Here is a 20,865-nt window from a genome sequence, read left to right as displayed (position 1 = left end):
GGAGCCATGCGGAGAATGTCTCCCTCTCCTTTCACCTGTCCTCACATCCATCACACCCTCTTCCTCACATGTCTCCCTCTGCCTCTGTTTTCACCCCATCTCCCACTCCCACCTCTCCACCCGTATCTCTCTCCCATGCCGCCACGATCGGAAAAAAGGGTGTCGTGCACCCCTGGAATGCTTCGAAGAGATTTTACCCTCAGCAGGTTTCACTGTAACAAAGCTGTGTTCGCTTACTGAACAGCAGCACTCTCGAACATGGTTCTTTCCTCTTAGAGGATAGCTTGTGAAGACATGAGTGAACTTTGCCATCTAGTGGCAGATGTTTTAAACTGCACCCCAGAATTCATTCTAGTAATTTCTGCCTGACAAATAGCCGAGGAATTGTAGCAAATCTCCAGCAGTGTATAATTGGTTATACATGGGAAAGGCTCAGAAGTAGAAAATACAGAAATATGGAAATACTGAAATATGTATGTGTACAAAGGAAAGAAATAGACAGTTGTTGAAATATAACCTGACAGAGTTGTTTTTCTCTGTTTGAGCAATTGTGCATACAGACAACCAAACTAATGCAATGTGCTGGACAGCATAACTTATAAATTATAATATTCACCAGAACACCAAATACAAGGATGGAGCAAAAGCCTTCTAGCCTACTGGGAAATATTATACTCTCCAAAAGAAAAAGAAAAAAATGGAAAATTGCTGCAAGATCTGTAAATCTCCAGGACAGGTTATTGTATAAATCTAAGATTGTCTCTCTTCTGGCCAAGTTTTCAGCATTTGTTCATTTTCCAGGCCTCCCATGTCACATGCCAGGAAATTGTGGAGATTATAGTAGGCTTCCTTATCTGAACACATCAAGTACACAGATCTCCCTCTCGTCCCGCTGATGCGCTGATGGCTGTTGTGCCAGTAAACAGAGCCCTGGCTCTAGGAATGCGTTGAGTGCAACAGTGGCCAACCAACTAACCACACACAGCACAGATGGTGTGCATCACCTTGACCCCATGGACAGCTTCAAAAGTTGCCGTCTTTCTTTCTCTTCTCCCCTTTAATATTCACCGCAAAAAACACTACATCAGAATGTAATTACCAAAGGATGGCCTTTGAGATGATCTTCCTCAGTGAAGTGTAGTGGGCCTCCAGCTCAGTCAGCAGCATGTGAATGAGGGTAGTGCCGCGGCCCCCATACTCTGCGGAGAGCCATAATTTCCCCTCGGTGATGGAAATGAATTTGTAAGTTGCTGGGGGCCTTGGTCAGAGCAGTGGGCACATAAAGCTGACTACAGCAGAAAAGACTTTACCCAGGTTGACCACAAACTTCCTTTTGTGATGTTCTAAGGGGAAAAAAATGGATTCTGCTGCGGTTGTGAGAGCATCTTTGAAACTGGAGAAATTAATTTGGATTTGCCCGGGTCTCCAACCAAATAATGTATTGAAAGTCAAACCATAATGACTTATATAGTCAATGCAACCCAGTTTTGACCCAAATATAATCTTTATGGAAGTGTAATATTAGAATCTGTCATGCAGCCTCTCAAAGATCAGTTCCTGGCTACAAGTAAGTATACTTAGACTTTTCTGTCAGTATAACCAAAGTCTACTTAAGTATAAGTACCAAGTATAGGCTCTATACTTACACCTTCCTGTATACTTGTCAGTATAAGCCAAGTATACTTAAGTACAATTAAGGTTTAAACATGTACAGTAGCATACCTGGTTATGTATCATTCAGGCAGCAAGCTAGCTGTGATAAAGCAGTGACTTTGTATTGTCACTGATTATTGCTTTATTTGATCTTTGCAGACCACACACAAACTTGAATCACACATGTTTGAATGGTAACTGATCAAAGTAACAGAAAATAAAGAAAGTAAAAGAAGACTGCGTTGGTGTTCTAACCTTCATGACCTTGTCAAAGACATACCATTCAAAAGCAGCATTACAGTTCTTTACTCAGTTCTATATGAGAAGAGCATGAAGGCATTCACATGCACAAGGTCACCCTGTGGAAGTGAGAGGCACTTGACTGCAGCCGTGGCTCGGGTCAGCCCCGTCACGATGGCTGAGGGTGTAGGTTAGCAGACATTTCATTTCAACAAACGAGGCAAGCCATCACTGAAGTGCTCTCTCTCTCCCTCCCTCCCTCTCTCCCTCTCTCTCTCTCTCTCTCTCTTTCTCTCTCTCTCTCTCTCTCTCTCTCTCTCTCTCTCTCAATTCAACCCAATCCAACTCAGTACTCTTCATTGGCATGACCATTTTGGAGGAAATAGTGTTGCCAAATACAGATTCTTTTTATACAGGACACACACAGCACAGCGCACGTGCACGCACACACACACACACACACACACACACGTGACACACACACACACACACACACACACACACACACACACACACACACACACACACACACACACACACACACACACACACATACACACACACATACACACACATGTTAAATGTATGGGGGGCATTTAAGCATGCAATTGTATTGTTCCTCTGTACCCTACACAAGTGGAGTCAACCTTTAGGATACAACTAAACTTGTACATGCATTGTCAGTAGAGCGCCGCCAGGTGGGCATAACCAGCCATTACAGTATTTTTTTCTTCATATCTTCATTAGAATAGAATAGAATAGAATAGAATAGAATAGAATAGAATACCCCCATGGGGGAGTTTCTCTTCACACATAACCCAGTGATAGACCATTTAGATAATTAATTTTGATATGGTTACTTATTTGGATTTGCATTTTAATCAAATACAAATAAATTTGATGAGACAGTATGGTCTTTATCCTTCTTTGTTCTTCTGTGCATGAGTGGTATTACTAATATATTTATATTTATATTTATATGGCATGGTTTCACTAATATATTTATGCTCATTTAACATCTTCAGCCCATTTATGTTCATCTGTATGTTTTTTCTTATGCCACCCTTGAATTTATCAGTGCCATAGTGCCACCCTGGGTGTACTGCATTTTCTTAGCGTGTTCAATACTCTGTACTCTCAGGATGTTGTGAATGATTGGGGTCGTCAAGGTTTTGTGACCTCAAAATAGGGTCACCTGCCAAAAGAGGTTGAGAACCTGGCACCCTACAGGGTTCCAATACCTGCCTGCCTCTTCGCAATTGACCATGGATGTAGCATGAGTGCATGCGTTTCACTGGAAGTTTCACCTGGAAGTTAGAAAATACCATTCCCTTCTTGTGAAGCCCATTTTCTCATCAATTTGTTTGACGTACCTTACGTACATGTTGTGTGCACCCTCTGAATCAGCTCTGATCAGATAAGAGGCTTCTCTGTCACAATCATGGCTGCAGGACTCCACATATGATAGACAAATACACAAAGTTAGCCTACAGTAGGCTATTTGCAACAGACACTGTTTGGTAAATGTAATGTAAGAACTAACTGAAAGCATTCTGTTTTGTTTCTGTGTAGGCCTACTTGGCTGTATGGTTTTATGAAGTCAAATGAGGGAGAAATGGGATCAAATGATTGCCATCAATTTGCAGATGATCTCTTGATCACTCACCTCATGACTAATGCTTAATTAATTAGGCCTACTGATATGATGATTAGGCTACTTTGCAAAAGGCCTAAGGGGAGACGAGAAAAGGCGTCAACAGCGTCACCCTGCGTCAACACGCCCTTGGATAAGATGGCATTACTTTTTTTGCTCGATAGGTGGCACCAGTTCGTTGAAGTCGTAAAAATAACATGAAACCGAGACTTTTATTTTGGCAGGAAAATATAAACGCCGTAGCTCACGTCAAGGATGAACGCGCCCAGCGATTTTAGTAGCCGAGCAGCTTGCTAGTAGTTTATAAGTTTAAGTCGGTTTGGCCAGACTTTAAAGAATCGAGCAAGTTTTAAAGATAATGGACAAGGATAGGGACAAGGACAAGGAGGAGGCGCTCGCTAGGTTAAAGACGAGGTTGATGTTTACCATCAAGAGACGTAAAGAAGTGATAAATAATTCTATCCTGGAAAGACGCACAGCAATCCATAAACAAATCAGACATCGAAGGTACCTCTACCACAAATACGAGCGGATGCAAATGGTATGATTGTTTAACCGTCTAGACTGCCTACTAGACATTAGAAGTGGGCTATGTGGTGTTCCATTATCCGTTTGCAATCTAAAGGGCTTTGCAATGTATCATCTCAAAACTGCCATGATAGCCTTTGGAAAATCTCACTTATTGTTGTGTTTGGATCACGTCACGTAGCCTTTAGGATAGGAAAGCCTAGCCTTAATAAAATGCCATTTACTTTAACATTATTGTAACAAGTCATTTTCATTCTAATTATTTATACCGATTTTACTCAGTATTGGCTTGTAAGATAACTATTGAGTATTACGAGTGGCTATCAACAATTATACAGTAGGCTATCTCATTGAGGATGTGAAAATGAACTGAACGGCATACTGTACTAAATTCTTATTGCTTATTGAAGCTATCGTAAGGACTAGTATCACATTACTGCTGATATCTGTCTCGAAATTGACATTTCATTTCAACATCCGGTTAAACTGTATTGGTCCCTCAGGAAACTTGCCAAGTTTTTGAGCCTGTCCATGTCATGATGATGTATCCTTTTTCTATTTCTCTTTTGTCAGATGACTCCACTTTCACTCTCCCACGTCTCCTCGTCGCACAGCCCATGCAGTGAGCTCTCCAATGTCTCCAGCAGCTCCGACTGGTGGGAGAGAGTGGTCCTGGCCGAGTTCGGGCCTCAGGAGTGGCTCCAGAGGTTCCACGTGAGCAAAGACACCTTCTACCTGCTCTGCAACACGCTCAAGCCCCAGTTCCCCCAGACCAGCCTCCTCACCAGCTCCAGCAAGCTCACCCTGCCGCTGGAGAAGCGCGTGGCCGTGGCCCTCATCCGGCTGGCCACCAACATGGACTACAGCCTGCTGGCCGAGCTGTTCGGCGAGAGCATCTCCACCCTCAGCCAGTGCGTGCGCGAGGTGTGCGACGCCATCATCATGCTCCTCAAGCCGCTCTACATGCACCACCCGGGCGTGCAGGAGCTGGCGGAGAACGCGCGCGCCTTCCACATGAAGTGGGGCTTCCCGCACTGCGTGGGCGTCATCGACACGCTGCACATCCCCGTGCGCTCGCCGCCGGCGCACGCCCGCGACTGCTGGAGCCGCACCACGCGGGCCGGCGGCCACGCCGTGGTCATGCAGGGCGTGGTGAACGCGCAGGGCTGCTTCTGGGACGTGTGCGTGGGCTTCCCCGGCGGCACCGAGGACTCCACCATCCTGCAGAGCTCGGAGCTGTGGATCATGGCGCGCGACGGCGGGCTCTCGCCGCAGCCGCCCCTGCTGCTCATGGGCCAGCCGGTGGGCTACCTGCTGCTGGGAGACGAGGGCTACCCGCTGCACAACTGGCTCGTCAAGAACTACCCGGCCTCCTCGCCGCAGCTCACGCCGCCGCAGCTGCACTTCAACGGGCGCCTGGACAGCTGCCGGGCCGTGGTGGAGCACGCCTTCCGGAGGCTGCGGGCGCGCTGGCAGTGCACCCACCGGCGCAGCGAGACCCACCTGGAGCTGGTGCCCATGATGGCGCTGGCCTGCTGCGTGCTGCACAACGTGTGCGAGATGCACGGCGACCCGTTCCGCGACGAGTGGCTGGACGAGGTGCGGCACCCCGAGTGCCCCCAGCCCTCGGCGCCCTCGCCCGCCTACATGGACGACCCAAACGCGGAGCAGGTGCGCTCGCTGCTCTGCAGCTACTTCCAGATGCAGCAGCAGGGCAAGGTGCCCATGGAGCCGGACCCAATAGCTGTCGGGGTGCCACTGCCATTCCCACACCCGTATGGAGGGCCTCCCCTTGGAGCATTGCTGAACATGCAGTAGTAGTCTCAGACTGTGGGACAGTGGACAGTGTCAGACTGTGGGAAACTTCTAAGGGCCTCTGTTCTGTTGAGAGCTTGTTGTAGCCTTATGATCAATGGGAGATGTTGATATAAGGGAAAATCAACTGCAGCCTGTCCATCATTTTTTTGCCTTTGCAAGGACTTTATATCACATAAAATCCAAAATATCTATGCCACATATTTGCATATGTTCCATGTTTAATGTTTCTTCTGCCTTGTAAGTTCAGATTGTGACCTGTACATTTGGTTTGTGGAATATAAATATCTGTCAATTTAATATGAACTACAAGTTTCCTAATTAATGTCTTTGAACACTCTAATATCAAATGCGTGTCAGTTCTGTGCTGATAGTTGGCACGGACAAATTCATGGTTTAAGACTTTTATTATGACATATACCACGAGCCTGTGACCCCGGACATGCTTGTGGGGGCGTCTCCTGACGTCATGTTGCATCCCATATGCATTCGGCGTTGAAGACAGCTAGCTAACTCTGCTGCCTATGGAAAAACACTTAAGGTCATGAAACAAGAAACGTGGGTACCAGAAAATAGTTTCATGTACACGGGAGTGTCTCGAGGCTATGCCACGATATAGAGTTTTATATTATTCTTTACATAAGCTAACGTTATTGCATTACGCAGGTGGTTTTAAGGTTTCGGTAGTAACCTTTAGCATTTGGTAATTGAAAGCCATGAGCCCTGCCTCAAGTCAGGGCACCACAGCCCTTCCGATCTCTCCCGAAAATGGGAGGTCGGCCACAGTTACAGAATCTTTTCTGCGTCTTCTGAGCCATGTAAAAGTCGAAAACCTGGTAGCTGGATTAAGTGGGGGAGTCGTGTCAACCATGATACTTCATCCTCTTGATCTGGTCAAGATAAGATTCGCAGGTAAGATCATAACCTCTTGCAGCTGGTCAGCACGATTACTAACTTATTACTGTTATCTAAACCGAAATAAGTCAATAGCATTGCGTAAGGTGTAGCGTTGCAAGACGACAGGGACTATGATAGATCTTGTGAGACGTTCACGTTGCACATGAAACATGTTGGCAGATAGCTAGCCAATTTGATAACTCATCTGTTTGCTTAAATGCGTGACTGTCGAAATGTTTAGCATGGGATGTCATCAGGTTACTCCTGTCACTGTTTGTTTTGTCTACACAATATAACGTTCTTCGGAAAAGAGTTGGTTTACCATGTGTCAACAACCGACCACGTTGGGGTTGGGGGCCTTATGTTCCAAAGCACCCCATTCAGGTTGTAAAATAGAGAAGGATAGGACTTTTGCTTATGACTTTTGTTTACTGTTTGTTGATTGTGTGTTCATCGCTTTTGCAGTAAGTGATGGCCTTCAGGTAAGGCCTAAATACAATGGCATAGTGAGCTGCATGAAGAGTGTCTGGCATCAGGAGGGTCTCCGTGGTCTCTACCAAGGCGTGACACCCAACATCTGGGGAGCCGGCGCGTCGTGGGGCCTGTACTTCTTCTTGTATGTATTTTCTTTTAAGTTCTGATAAGCAAAGAAACGTTACACGTGATCCTTCCCTTTTGCAGTTGCAGTGGCTTGTTTGCCAGCCTCTTAAGAAATACGGTTTGTCTTTCAGTTACAACGCAATCAAAGCGTACGCCAAAGAAGGTCGCGAGAGCGAGCTGAGTGCCACAGAACACATGCTCTCTGCAGCGCAGGCAGGTCAGTACCGCTCAAGTCTGGATTCCATGGACACAGCTGTGGTGCCTTGTGAAATGTGATGTGTCTTATCTTTTAGTCTCTAAACATAGTTCTGCAGAGACAGGGCATATATTACATGACAGCTGCCTATTCAACCAACACTTTACTTTCTGTAGTAAATGTTTCTGTTTATGTAGATACACGTATCCATTCCTCTTAGTACTGATTTTCACACTATTGTATCTCTAAGTATTATTGTCTTATTGAAAATACTGTGCTTAACAGAAAATAGCTTAGTATGCCTGTAAGTGAGGGCATGTGTCTTCTTGAATCAGGCCAAATTGATTATAATGAGGTTAATTTGTTTGAAAGCCTTTATGGTTCAATGTCTACCTTATCTACTTCATCATGTGGCAGTAATGAAGTCTATTCAATTTGAACTCACTTCATAGACATCCTGAGTGAACAGTCCCCGCTGTCTTTTAAAGCAGTCCACACACGGTTTGAAAGTGCTTTCTATTAGAGTCTATTTAATGAACAATGGTCGGGCTTGTCAGTGAGGGCCCTACATTCATTAATGTTCACACTATTAAAGATATTCTATTAGACAGAAGGTTCAGTGAGGATGATTTTGTCATCTCCATTTTTTGACAACCACCAAGGACTTTTCTTTAGGGTCTCCATTAATCATTGGTGAACATTTTCCCCAAAATGCTTTCCTTCAAGGTATGTTGACGCTGTGCTTAACCAACCCTATCTGGGTCACAAAGACCCAACTAGTTCTTCAGTACAGCGCCGATCGCAGCAGAAAGCAGTACAAGGGCATGGTGGACGCGCTCGTCAAAATCTACAAGCATGAGGGAATTCCTGGGCTGTACAGGGTAGGCGGTCACCTCACATACATGATTATGTTTGAAAATACTGTAATGTACTTAGTACTCGTGATCCAAAATGACTGTGTTTTGCCTGCACCCCAACATTAGGTAATGTTGTAGGGGGATTGCATAAGCTGGGTGACCTGGTGAAATGTGTTAGATCACCACTAGGAGGTGTATTGTACCACTGAAGTACTCACAGAAGTGTGCACCTAAAGAAAAGGGGTTCAGGTCTTTGAAGAGGATCACGTCTCGTTGGTCAAATTGTCAGAATGTTGGCTAGAGTAGTATTTGCTCACTTGAAAGCTTGTATTTCTTTACTGGCTGTACTAATACAAAGTCTTCTTACCGATCCTCAGGGATTTGTACCAGGGCTGTTCGGTACATCCCATGGTGCATTTCAGTTTATGGCCTATGAAGAGCTAAAGAGGGATTACAACAAGTACAGAAATAAGACATCTGACGCAAAATTGGTGAGTAACAGGAGCCAGGCAGCCCAGACCTCTTTGTTGTCCACACAGTAATGATGTCTGGCAAGAGACTCACATCTCATGTATAAACATGCCATAGTCTGGTTTTATATCTGAGTAGCGCCCAGATGGGAGCCGTATAAAATAAAGTAGTGACTAAGACTGAGCCTCGCTCACCACCCTTCTCTCCTCGGCCTGTCAGGATCCACTGGAATACATTGCCATGGCAGCGCTATCCAAAATATTTGCAGTTGCCACGACATACCCGTATCAGGTAGTCCGAGCTCGTTTACAAGACCAGCACAACAAATACCACGGGATGATCGATGTCGTCAGGAGGACCTGGAGGTAAGTTTGGGGCAAATATTTAACTGCTGAATGACTCGGTGTACACCTACATCTATTTCCCCACATGACCTTGGCCATTTTGAACTTAACTGATCTGGTTTTGAGGGGTGAAAAAACAGGGTCAATTCAAGAGATAGAGTCTTTATTGTCCTATAAGAATATTCTTCTTCACACGTCAATACATTCCATAAAAAAAAGACAGCAGCATTTGATGTTCACATCACAGTCTCATACATATAACATCTCACAATTCAATGCTTCTTGGTGCGTTCATACAACTGGCAAAGTTACCATTTCAGAACTTCCCACTTATAAGTTGAGAGTGTTCACTTGACAACAAACTGGTAAAGTACTTGCACAAAAGTGAATTGAGAACTACTGTTTAATATCACGGTCACCTCTGCTTATGAGTAAACCGTATGGACAATGAAGTGACTTGTTTGTGCATGGGACAAGTACATTTTTCATCTTTCACTATGTTGAGTGACGTCAAAACATTCTCCCGGGAGTCTTCAAAGCACTCTCACTTAAAAGTGAAGAAATGTTCCAAATTTTACAGACGTTCAGGAGTGATGTTGCCCATCAAAAGTAGGAGTTCTCTCCCACTTCCCGGTTGCCCATGAACACCCTATTTTATCCTTTCCCTGCAGAAACGAAGGGCCGGTCGGCTTCTACAAAGGGATGGTGGCCAACCTGATCCGCGTCACGCCTGCCTGCTGCATCACCTTCGTGGTGTACGAGAACGTTTCGCGCTTCCTCCTGGGCACGAAGCAGTGAGCCGTGTTTGGCATGGCGGTGGCGGTGGCAGTGGCACGGAATTGTCCGGAGGCCCAGCTGGTCCTGACCCCCTCCCTCCCCCCCCCTCTCCCTCCCCAGCGTGGCGCTGGGGAACCACTGAAGCTGTGCCACTGTGCCCCTGGACAGGACGTGTGAGGTGGCTCTGACGGGCAGCCAGTCAGCGTGTGTGTTTGTTGTGCGTGTAGCTCACAGAGATCCCGTAGGAGTTTGGAGACGGCGAACAAAACGGCTGACATATATAACCCAAATCACACTGCGCTAAAATAAGACTGGGGGCAGGTCTACGGATGTCCAGCGGCGAACAACGGACAAGCAAAACTGGGCCGCTCTTAACACGCACAACGTGTCTGTACAGTAGGTTGGACAGATGCATAGAAAGTCTCTGTGTCAGCCTGTGTGTGTGTGTGTGTGTCTGTCTGTGTGAGCATGGTTGTGTGTGTTTTGTGTGTGTGCGTGAGTGTGTGTGTGTGTGAGAGAGGGGGTGAGTGGGTTGCGGTGTCAGTGCATGCTGTGTCTGCAGCCCTGACAGGAGGAACTGATGATCTTATGTGACTAGCTAACAGGGGGCAGCATGGTGACATATCAAAGCAACGGCGCAAGGCAGCTGTTTCGCCGGGGCGCCTAATGGATTTTTCGGCAACCGAAAATCATTTCGTGTCATATTAAAAATGTATGGACATGGCTACCAGTGTAATATTAATATTTCTTGGCATATCTGGCAAGTGGCTCCGAAAAAGTGGAATGCACTGAGAAAAACACAGATTCCGAAAAGGAGTTCTGCTATATTAAATAAGACTACTGAAACCACTACATCTCTAGTTTGCCGTCTGCCAGACAACACCCTCTGGTATAGTTCATGCTTGAGGCATATGAAAGACGTTTACATGGAAGCAACATGCCAGTTTTTTGCATGCACCACAGCATTGACCATTGTACTGTGCACCTCAAACTTGAAGTGGAATAAAGACCAACGCCCAGTGGCGACGGCATTGGCGTCTATTGATTTGACACACAAGAGAGTGAACGGTTGTCCAAACGTTGCTGCGGAGGCGAGTCAGACGCCGCCAGTGGGATTCGCTCCGTTAAAAGTAATGGAGTTCTAAAGCTTTGGTGCCACTTGGCGCGCGTCAGACGTTGCCAGTGGGTGTTGGCCTTAATTGTGCCCTGATGTGCAGTGGAAGGAAATATAAACAATTTAAAAAGCCTTGAAATGCAGACTGTAAACAGTTGAAACGACCACCTAAATTAGCAGCTTTATATACTTGGAATCAGTCTTGAAATCATCTCAGTCTCTGAACTCTGTACGAAAAAAAAGGCAAATGCATGACCACAGAGGCTGTGAACACCAAATTTTGGTTTTATAAAAATTGTTTTATTAACAGAAGTGTATAAAAGTCAAGAATAGTAACATAGCCCAATTATGCAATAAGGAACTTTCACAGTAGAAGTTTACTGTGTTTATAAGTCATCTCTGACTCGTCACACAATTGATAAAACCTGGCAAAATGTTTACAGTTGTCATAACAGCAGTGTTATTCTGTCATTAATATTTGGTACCTGACCAACCGTTCCTTATGTAGAAGTAACTTCTACACACACACACATAGGGCTTGATTTGGTCTCTCACATTGTAAAAAAACGTGGAAAAAGGGTAGTTTATTTTGGCAGTTCCTCGATGACCACCCTGGAAACGGAGTTCCATCCTGTAGAGGCATCGCCACGGGGATAGTCGCCGCAGGTGCCCACCCATATGGCGACATCAACCAGGCCGGAGCGGACCCCCTCGCACAGTCCTTCAACTGCCCGTCCACGGACCACCCCAAACCCCAAAACAAGGACATAGAGGTCACTTTGTAGTCAAAGCATGCTTGATCTGACCAACTCCCCTCCCTCCCTACACACACACACACAGTTCAGAACCCCATCTGTTTAGCTGTTTAGATGCCTCCATTGTTTTGGAATGCTCCCACCGTGCCCAGAGGACTCGATGATCAAGCGGGTGGCCTAATGTGGTGAGAGGACAGGCCTCCTTAGGCCAAAGAGAGGAACCGCTAAGCTCACAAAGTGGCTGCATTGTCTCTGATTATAGTTCAGTCATGACATTTCCCTCTCTTCCATGATGAATACTTTGGGGCTACAGATATTCCCAGCCGTGCGTGTACTCTAAAATGATGTGCATTGTGCACACCCACACTCACCCACACACATTTAAGTCTCTATTTTGAGCGTGGTGATGAATTTTGAGCACAGACCTTGTATTTGAGTATTTATAGTTTGTGCGATGAGAAATCAAGTCGAGTAGGACTGACAATCTATCAGAGCTGACTTGGTAATTTGAATGTAATTACACATTCATTTCTTAGTTTATAAAAACATCTGAAGTTGATTTCTTAACCTTGGATGGCTTTGTGAGATAGTTAGGGTCTCAGTTGCTGTGTGAGTGCTTATTTTGTAACTGATCATTTTCAAGTTACTTACAGGTCAAAAGAGGCTACACATCATGAAGTGTTCAGGAGACCTCGATGAATGACCAAATCTGTCTATGCCTCTTGTTTATACATTTACCTAAACACAACAATTTCCTTCTCCAATCTAGCCCAAATTCTCACTCTTGGGTTCTCTGCCTGGTACAGTTGTGATAGATTGTCTGTAGATACACTGAGCTACAAAGATGAGGTTAGGAAAGTTTCACTGAGAGTTACAAAGCAGCATTGAGGACTGTTGTGATTTTGACCTTTGAGGTTTCGACCAGCTCATTGTCAACTTTTTAAGTATGTATTACTAAGAGCAAAATGTCCAGACATTTTCAGGACGTTCACCCTATTTCCATACTTTTACGTGTTTGGAAAGCAGTAATTCATAATTCTGTTCTCTGCCAGATTTCCAGACCTGAGCAAGCACTCTCTAATCTAGTCCCTGTGGTTCCTCCAACTCTGGCTGGTTCAGCTTGTGGTACCTCAAATTACCAAATTAAAGCTAGGGAAGTTTCAGAGAGTTACAGTGACACTGCAGTTTCAAGATGGCAGGTCTTCCATATCTACCTAAACAAAGCAAAACTTCCCTCTGATTGAGTCTATGTAACTCTGGTGCCGTCGTGTTGGGTCTTGCTGTAGGTTCCACTAAGTTCTTAAAGCCCAATTCACACCAAATATTCACGACACGACGAGACCGAGCATTTTAAAGGTATACTATGCAACGTTTTTCAGTTAATCAATTCGTTCCATACTGTTATATATGATTAAATGGGTCATTACCGGTCGAACAGTGTTTTTTTTGGCCGCTCTAGTGGTCTGTAGCGGTAAAACCACACTTGCAACTTTAGGAGACACCGGGCACGCACCCATGCTCTACTCCAGGAAGTCTCATGAAAAGGCACGGCAGACTGACCGATTGAGGAGTTTTGTCAAATATACACGCTAAAGCTGTAGGGGAAGCTCTGCAGAGAAATATGCAAGCATAGAACGAGCGAAAATGAAAGCGAAACCGGCGATGAAATCGCCAATCCTGCATAGTATACCTTTAACATCTTTAGTCACAGTTGCAAGGTTTTAGAACGTCGCGGCTTGTCTCGTCTTGTCAGGAATCTTTGGTCTGAACCCTACCTATGCTAGCCTAGAAATCTAGATGCCCCTAGCAGCAGCAAATCGAATTTGCTGCCCGGGTCAGTCTAGCAACTCTCCGTAGAGCTTGGGAGCTGGGCTTTGGCAGAATCACCCGACCAATCACATCGTGTATAGAGTTGGTGGGCGGGCTTAACATAATGGTGACTGACATGCAACCAGAAGTTGCGACGGTTACACATCCTGCTACTTGGTTACGCATCCTGCTACAAGAAGATGATTCGTTTAGTGTTATCCTATTGCATGGAGAGGGAATTTGAAAGACAACTGTTTATCCCACCCCTCCGATTGAGCCCTGCCTACGGTGAGTTCCCAGACCCTACATCTTGATGTGGGTCTGGCTGGTCAGGCCACAGTGATGAAAACGTGTGTACTATATGTGTGGGAGTCTTGCGTACCTGCGGTTGTCCGGTGAATGTTGATGGTGGAGTTGAACTCGGGGCTGCCCTGGTCCAGGTAGATGATGGACTCGATGGGCAGCGGGCCCGCGCACTCGGCCCCGTTGAAGGTGAAGTACCAGCGCTGGCAGCAGGCCGACTTGCACTTGAGCCGCAGGGAGCCGCTGAAGAGCACGCGCAGGGCGCTGTCCGTGCGCAGCTTGGTGAACGTGCACTCCTGCGGCGGGGACGAGGGACACAAGCGCAGAGCCGCTGGGTTTAGTCGAGCGGAGCGGGAGGAGGACTGACACGGCCTTCTGGCTTTCTACTGCAGAGGTGACTAGAACACTGGACTGACTAGAGAAGGTGTATCATAAAAGGCCCCGTCACATTGCACACGGCATCCTACGCTAGGAAACCCATTACTCTCAATGGTTTGAGCGCGCATGAACTGGTCTGCCGCCGCACTCAGTATAGCGCAGCGCCGGCGGCATTTTGCCAGCGCTCTTGCGCGAAAGTTGAAACTTGGACCTTGAACCGCTGCAGGCTTTAAGTCAATGGTCTTTTGCGCGGAGCTCAGTGGTAACCACGACAAAAATCGTTAGAACGTTACCTCAACCAAGAGCAACCTAGCGGTGAGCGCAGCGCATGCCTTGTGCAATGTGATGGGCCCCTTAAGTCTTTGACTTGCATATGGATACTTTAACCTACTTCTGATCATGTGTATGAGATGTTGTCATGCTTGGACCAGATTTCCTCTTACAGTTCAGTATACAACAGCAGGTAACTGAATACTGATTTGTTTGGAATAGCTGATAAGGACTTTGGGACTTAAGGCTGACGAGACGTGATTAAAATAACAATTCCCAGACTTTCATCACATCGAATGATCATGTGCAATATAGTCTAGGCAATCTGTGATACAATTTCACCCAACCCAAAACTAATTGCAACAGAAATTATTTTTGTTGCATTCAGTTGAGGGAACCTTCTCATACCAAAAGTCCTTGAAATCCTAGTAATACAGCATTGGTACACTTGTGCAGTTTGGAGCCCTGAACATTTTCAAATGTAAAACCATTCTAAAAAAAGCCACGATGGCCAAGGCAACTATATCTAGCAACTAGAGAACTGGAGTTTTGAAAATACCAAGGCACTGTACCTCCCATAAGCACCACCACTTACACTTGTGGACATAGGGCAGAGAGGATGAAGGGGCTGAGGGGTTGATTGTGGCCTCTGGGTTACTTTTGTGCTTTTAATAGGGCCACCAAAGGTGCCTATAACTGTCATTATCCAAGTACTTAGCCAAGCAATCGGAACGCTTCTATGGCTTTCCATTTTACATGAAAACATGAAAAAAGAAACGTTGACCTCATGCTGTTCTGATTGTTAGTGGACAGAATGCTATAGCTGGAGAACGCGGGTGTCAGGCAGGTATTGAAAGAGGTTGTTTCTTTGAAATGAATTGGCTCCAGCCTGCAGTGGCCTTGGACTTTCTTTTTTGTTCTAGTTATCATTATTATGATGTCAGTGCTGTAAGTGCTTTTGACTTAAGTCTCAAGCTCAGTTCCCAGACACTCACTGCGATTTTGCCGAGGTCAATGCCATAGTTGAGGGAATTCCACGCGCACTGCTTGTAGTTGGGCTTCCAGGGCTCCTCGAAGATTTCGCTCACACACTCGCCCTTCTCGCCCTTTGCCCCATCGCGGCCCGGCACGCCTGGTGTTCCAGGAATGCCGTTCACACCTGGATTCCCCTCTCGGCCTGGCATGCCCGCAGGTCCTTGGACACAGCCGGAATACTGCAAGGAAACGGAAAAGAGAGAGGCGCGGATCTCAGCTTGATTAGTGTAATGAGGCTTAATGGCATGGAGTACTGCAACTGGGGAAACGAGTCGATTTCCCTCGACTCTGAGTACTTAGCTGTCATAAGACATGCAAAACGCAGAGTATTTAGACAAAACAGTTTCCTGATGGGCCTCAATATGGTACATTTCTTGCTCTCTTTTCATTCCAACCGACAGACGGGGGGGAAAAAAACCTCCCTTGCAGTCGCTGTGTTCACGCATGAAATGTGAGGACAAATTCCCTTGCCGAATGCTGCACTGCAACATTTCAGTATTGATCAAACACCGAGGCGCCATACTGAGCTCAAATATTTCATCCGCTCCCTTGCAGAGAGGGAAAGAGCGAGGGGTTGGGTGTGAGAGAGAGAGAGAGAGAGAGAGAGAGAAAGAGAGAGGGAGAGAGAGAGAGGGGGAGGGAGTGAGGGAGGGACGGGTGCAGGCTAAATCATTCATCTGTGCTGGGCCCAGTAGCTCGGGCCTCAGCCAGTGATTCATTATCTCAGCCCGGCCGCTGTTTAGACAGATGTTGACTCCCGCGCAGGCCGACTCCAACACAGACAGTCTGCTCCGCCGGAGACGCAGCACCACCCACAGACGGTGTTGTGAGAGGGGAAAAGAGCCGAAAGAAACCCATCTGTGCAGCTACGCGGCCGCAGCCAGAGTCAGATGGCTCCCTCTTGATGAAATGTTTAAGAGTGAAACTGTCATATGTCACGTTGGCTAAGGGAAGACAGATGGTCTACGGAGGGACGTGACCGGACCTCACCTCAACAAACACGAGCTGTTGGAGGATCAGGGGATGACATTCCACGCAAATACCCCATGCTAATCAACGTTAAGACTTCTCTAGGAGGCTGGCCAATAGCCACTGGCCATTTTCTTCACACTACGACAAATCATCAGGCCAGTCAATATGCATCAGATGGACAACACATAGACCACGTCAGCCGAGCACATCTTGACCTATTTGCTATTGGAAATGTCAGGCAGGTTGAGGGCATAGGTCACCTTAGCTATGATGGCTGACTAGGCAACTATTGGCAATTTTACTGATATGTTGCTGTAGAGTAGATAACCTTCAAAACAAACACAAACCGCATTCTCCTACCGGATCTTTGAAAAATATTACACAGAGTTATATTTGTGGGGAATATTATTAACTGATCCCAAATGACACAACCCCTGCAGCCTTTTGGTGGGAGTTTATATAAAAGCCACGGACTTGGCAAGCAGCAGGGAGATGGCTGGATATATTCACTGTAATCTGAATGGCTGAAGGAGGGAGGGAGAGAGAGCAGAGAAGAGAGAGGAAGGGTGAGTCATGGCGTGATGTCTTTTCAAGATGCCCACACAAAGTATGTGCCCAGCTGATCATTTGGAGGAGTGTTTGGATGACTTTCTTTGTGGACACAGTAGTCACGTTGAGGGTTGGGGGTGAGAGAGGGGGGTGGGGGGTGAGAGAGGCGGGTGGTGGGTGCTATTTTAAACCCGCCAGCCAATGTCTTGCAGATAACAGCAGACCTGCCAGTTATTCACGGGGCACGGCGCACATCGAGACAATAGACACTCAGAGGTGAGCCAGACATGAATGTGAATGCCACGCGCTTGCCTTTATTCACCGACTGAATTTCATTTGCCGAGGCAAACGAGAGCTTGTGGTTACAGAGTGTCTGCCCTGGCCACTTAGAAAAGGCTGCTGTCTGGGGCCAATGCGGACTCTTGCTAGTTGAGTAATACACTCCCTCATCAGTCTGCTGCAGGCACAGACACAGCAGTAAGGGTCCTTAAATAGGCAATAGATTGTTCCCACATCAAGGGCGCGCCAGCCATCAGGTGAAATGTATTGATATTTATTAAGCAAATAGACGGTGGGCTTGCTTAGAATGGCGCAGCCCTTCTCTCTCCCTTTTATTTGTCGAGGGCCGCATGCATGAGTGTCTTTGAAAATGAAGCATGAAAACGCACATAACACAAAAGGGGTTCTGCTTTATGGGCTCCTCCTGGGCTGTGTGACTGTCCCGGGCCTAAATGCTATCTGGGGACCGGCGATGAAATATTGAGCTCGGTTGTGTAGTAATTACCCATCGCACGCATCACCAAGAGCACCAGATTAATTGATTACTCGTAGGAGAGTGTGCCCTAAATTGTAAAAAAAAAAATTATTGTGGGAAAGTGAAATGCAATTTAATATTCCAGTGGCAGAATCATGAATCATCGACAGCGTAAAGAGATTCATATTTTCTAAGGAATCAGCAAGAAATTGTTATTCTCCATGACTGACCAACCATTTTATCTGGGTTGTGATTACTTAGGTTTATGTGCCAGTAAGATAAAGGGATCCATTGTAAACTGGTGCAGTTTACCCAGAAATGTTCATTTGAAATCGGGTTGTGTCAATCTCTTTGTTATCTTATGAATTGTTTGGAGAGGCATTGGTAATGTATTTCTTTTTCATTCTGAAAAAAGAAAGCATCTGTTTTGTTGTCTTTTTGATTTCTGGTTCCACTTTTCACAAAAGCGGCACCACACAAAATGGAGAGAGCCGCTCTTTTAAAACCACAGACACTGATCAGCAGAGTGGCTTGAGTCTGATCTTCACCCAAATGGTCAATGGCATCTTGGCACTTATATAGATGATCTATAGACCATCAGATCTCTGTGACTGGGGCTCCATTCACACAGCCTAAAAGCACTGGCTTTTTTGGTGAACCAAAGCTCTTTTCTTCACATGCCCCCATCTCCCATAAAGAAGCCGAAATGCGGGACAAATACAAAAAAAGCCAAAGCATGGCACAAGTCCTTCAGCAAGAGTGAGCCAGCCAGGAAATAATGCATGAGAGGGGGGCCGAGTGCAGTGAAGGCAGGAGAGGAATGAACTAGGAGGAAATGTATTATTAGATTTGTGTCTGGCAGCCACTTCAAGGGACGAGAGGGGAAAGCAATAGAACGGAGGAGGAAAGAGTTGGTCTTTAAAGAGTAGTTCACAGACAGCTGGGGTGTGCTTTAACCGTGCATTCCTGGAATGGACACTGTTCCAACATTGGTGTGTGTGTGTGTGTGTGTGTGTGTGTGTGTGTGTGTGTGTGTGTGTGTGTGTGTGTGTGTGTGTGTGTGTGTGTGTGTGTGTGTGTGTGTGTGTGTGTGTGTGTGTGTGTGTCTGTGTGTGTGTGTGTTGGATTTCTGTCTGCATGAGAGAACTACTTTAACAGGCACAATTCCACTGGGCACTAACTACATCATGCAAACTTACAGTATTAGCCCTACAGACAGAAAAAAAAAGAATTGATATTCGCGGCTGGGAAAAGAAGACTGCTGCGTGCAACTCCATTTTCACTGACACTGTGAACTATAGAGGTGGAGGTCAAAATGTTACCATCTTATAGTGGGTAGTTTGGGCTTCATCTGATTGTCTGGTGCAGTTCTTTTTGTCTGAGTCGCCGTCAGTGCACTAGGATGACAAACAATAAGTATGAATGATCTGCTTGGTCTAACGTCTGTTATATCAATCATATGTAGCCTATCACTATGGGTATGAAAAGTTATTTGTCATTCTTACACTTCTAAGCTCTCCAACTAAATTGAATTTAAATGAGAGGAAGAATTAGTCTCTCGTCTTTCTAACGAGTCTGATGGAGAGACATCTGTTTCTAGCCGTTAGGTTTGCTGTACGTCAGCTGAACGATTAGAAGAGAAAGGATCAGAAAAGTTCAAATCGAGACCAAAGTCGTTCATGCAACAAGTGGCAACATTGGAAATTGCGACAGTACCAGTTTCTTCATAAAACAAAGATATCCTTTTCTCTCAGCAACCCTCCAAAAATTGTTATCTGACTTCAAAGTCTAACTATCTATTCCTGGGCCAATACATAACAAGTTGGGCGTCATAACCTTGCATGGAATCGGATCAATACCGCTGCCCTTGAGTGCAATATCGAAATAGCTTTATGAGATTCTCTACGTGTAATGTGGCGCTTACTTTTTCGATGTATTCCGCATCCTTCTGACGGAGTCCTCGATGTCTCATTTTCTCAGCTTCATAAAGAGGAAAGATTAACCAGGAGAAAATCAATAGTCGCGTCGTTGGAGACACCATATTCATTATCCAAAAGGTACACTGTAACAGAAGAGCCGCTTTTCGGAGAGTAGAGGCAGAGCAGAAATGAAAGGAGAGACTAAAAACGAAGGTCCTCTGCGCCTTCAACTCCCCCCGAGGAGCAGAGTTTGTCTAAAGAAATGGGCTGCACAACCTTTTTTTCTAACTTCATGGGTAATCTCACAGTTGGAATTTTGATTGTTCTTATCGGAATACTAATAGTCCGTCCGTCTGCATGCAAATTATTTTCTTTTGAAAACACGTTTTCTTTTAATGCTGCCTGTCATATTACAGAGAGGGCATTGTTTTTCCTTTCATGAAGTTAGACTGGGTGATATGCGTGCACAGATGTGAAAAGTCTATTTGTGCCTCACAAAGAGGAGGCCTTAGCATCTTCCGTGGTCAGAAAATCTATACTATGATGCATATAGTGAATAATCATTTATGCAATCTTTTCTAATTGACAGTCAAGCCATACCACAGTTGTGACAGTTGAAATGAAGGAATAAAAAAACTCCACTAAGTCTGAGTCTAAATATTATGACTCATTTATGACTGTGCAGGCTGTGACAGACAGCTGCATGCAATTATGATTTACTTTATATACTTTCGGGACCTTGGGCTGTGTATATCAGCTCTTGTAGGAGTTTTACACAGCCTGTCTGTATTTGCTATAAGGAAATTAACTATGGAAAAGAAACCCTCCCAGGCTAACTCTCCAGTGCAACAGTGCAAGTGAGGTAGCCACAAGAACAGGAGCAAATGGGTCTAACAGCAGGGTGTAATTGGTTCCTGACAAGCAAGCTAGGACTAGCGAGCATTTCATTAGGCCTTACACAAGGGGCTGGTATTG

The 20,865-nt window shown here is 45.7% G+C and overlaps 3 protein-coding genes across 5 annotated transcripts; 2 read left to right on the top strand and 1 right to left on the bottom strand.

The window, feature by feature from the left end:
• Window positions 1–3,776: 3,776 nt before the first annotated feature.
• Window positions 3,777–6,196, top strand: LOC134082854 (uncharacterized). 2 transcript variants are annotated; one of them, XM_062538865.1, is made up of 2 exons: window positions 3,777–4,054; window positions 4,649–6,196. In XM_062538865.1, the coding sequence occupies exon 2, from the start codon at window positions 4,649–4,651 to the stop codon at window positions 5,891–5,893; it is 1,245 nt and encodes a 414-aa protein (XP_062394849.1). In that variant the 5' UTR covers window positions 3,777–4,054; the 3' UTR covers window positions 5,894–6,196. The 2 variants fall into 2 exon arrangements, with proteins under 2 accessions (XP_062394849.1, XP_062394848.1); XM_062538864.1 differs by having other exon boundaries at window positions 3,777–4,088.
• Window positions 6,197–6,380: 184 nt separating this feature from the next.
• On the top strand, window positions 6,381–11,428 carry LOC134082852 (solute carrier family 25 member 32-like). The gene is made up of 7 exons (XM_062538861.1): window positions 6,381–6,802; window positions 7,253–7,403; window positions 7,519–7,604; window positions 8,310–8,464; window positions 8,818–8,931; window positions 9,131–9,276; window positions 9,927–11,428. The coding sequence occupies exons 1-7, from the start codon at window positions 6,607–6,609 to the stop codon at window positions 10,051–10,053; spliced, it is 975 nt and encodes a 324-aa protein (XP_062394845.1). The 5' UTR covers window positions 6,381–6,606; the 3' UTR covers window positions 10,054–11,428.
• Window positions 11,429–11,431: 3 nt separating this feature from the next.
• cthrc1b (collagen triple helix repeat containing 1b) lies at window positions 11,432–20,125 on the bottom strand. Of its 2 annotated transcripts, XM_062538862.1 has the most exons (5): window positions 19,896–20,125; window positions 19,294–19,368; window positions 15,657–15,875; window positions 14,093–14,309; window positions 11,432–11,873 (listed from the first exon to the last, which is right to left on the bottom strand). In XM_062538862.1, the coding sequence occupies exons 1-5, from the start codon at window positions 20,016–20,018 to the stop codon at window positions 11,731–11,733; spliced, it is 777 nt and encodes a 258-aa protein (XP_062394846.1). In that variant the 5' UTR covers window positions 20,019–20,125; the 3' UTR covers window positions 11,432–11,730. The 2 variants fall into 2 exon arrangements, with proteins under 2 accessions (XP_062394846.1, XP_062394847.1); XM_062538863.1 differs by lacking the exon at window positions 19,294–19,368 and having other exon boundaries at window positions 11,433–11,873.
• Window positions 20,126–20,865: the final 740 nt, after the last annotated feature.

Source organism: Sardina pilchardus, chromosome 6, assembly GCF_963854185.1.
Source record: "Sardina pilchardus chromosome 6, fSarPil1.1, whole genome shotgun sequence".
Classification (NCBI taxonomy): Eukaryota; Metazoa; Chordata; class Actinopteri; order Clupeiformes; family Clupeidae; genus Sardina; species Sardina pilchardus.
Note: the sequence above shows the minus strand (reverse complement) of the source record. Positions and strands in the feature narration are given on the sequence as shown.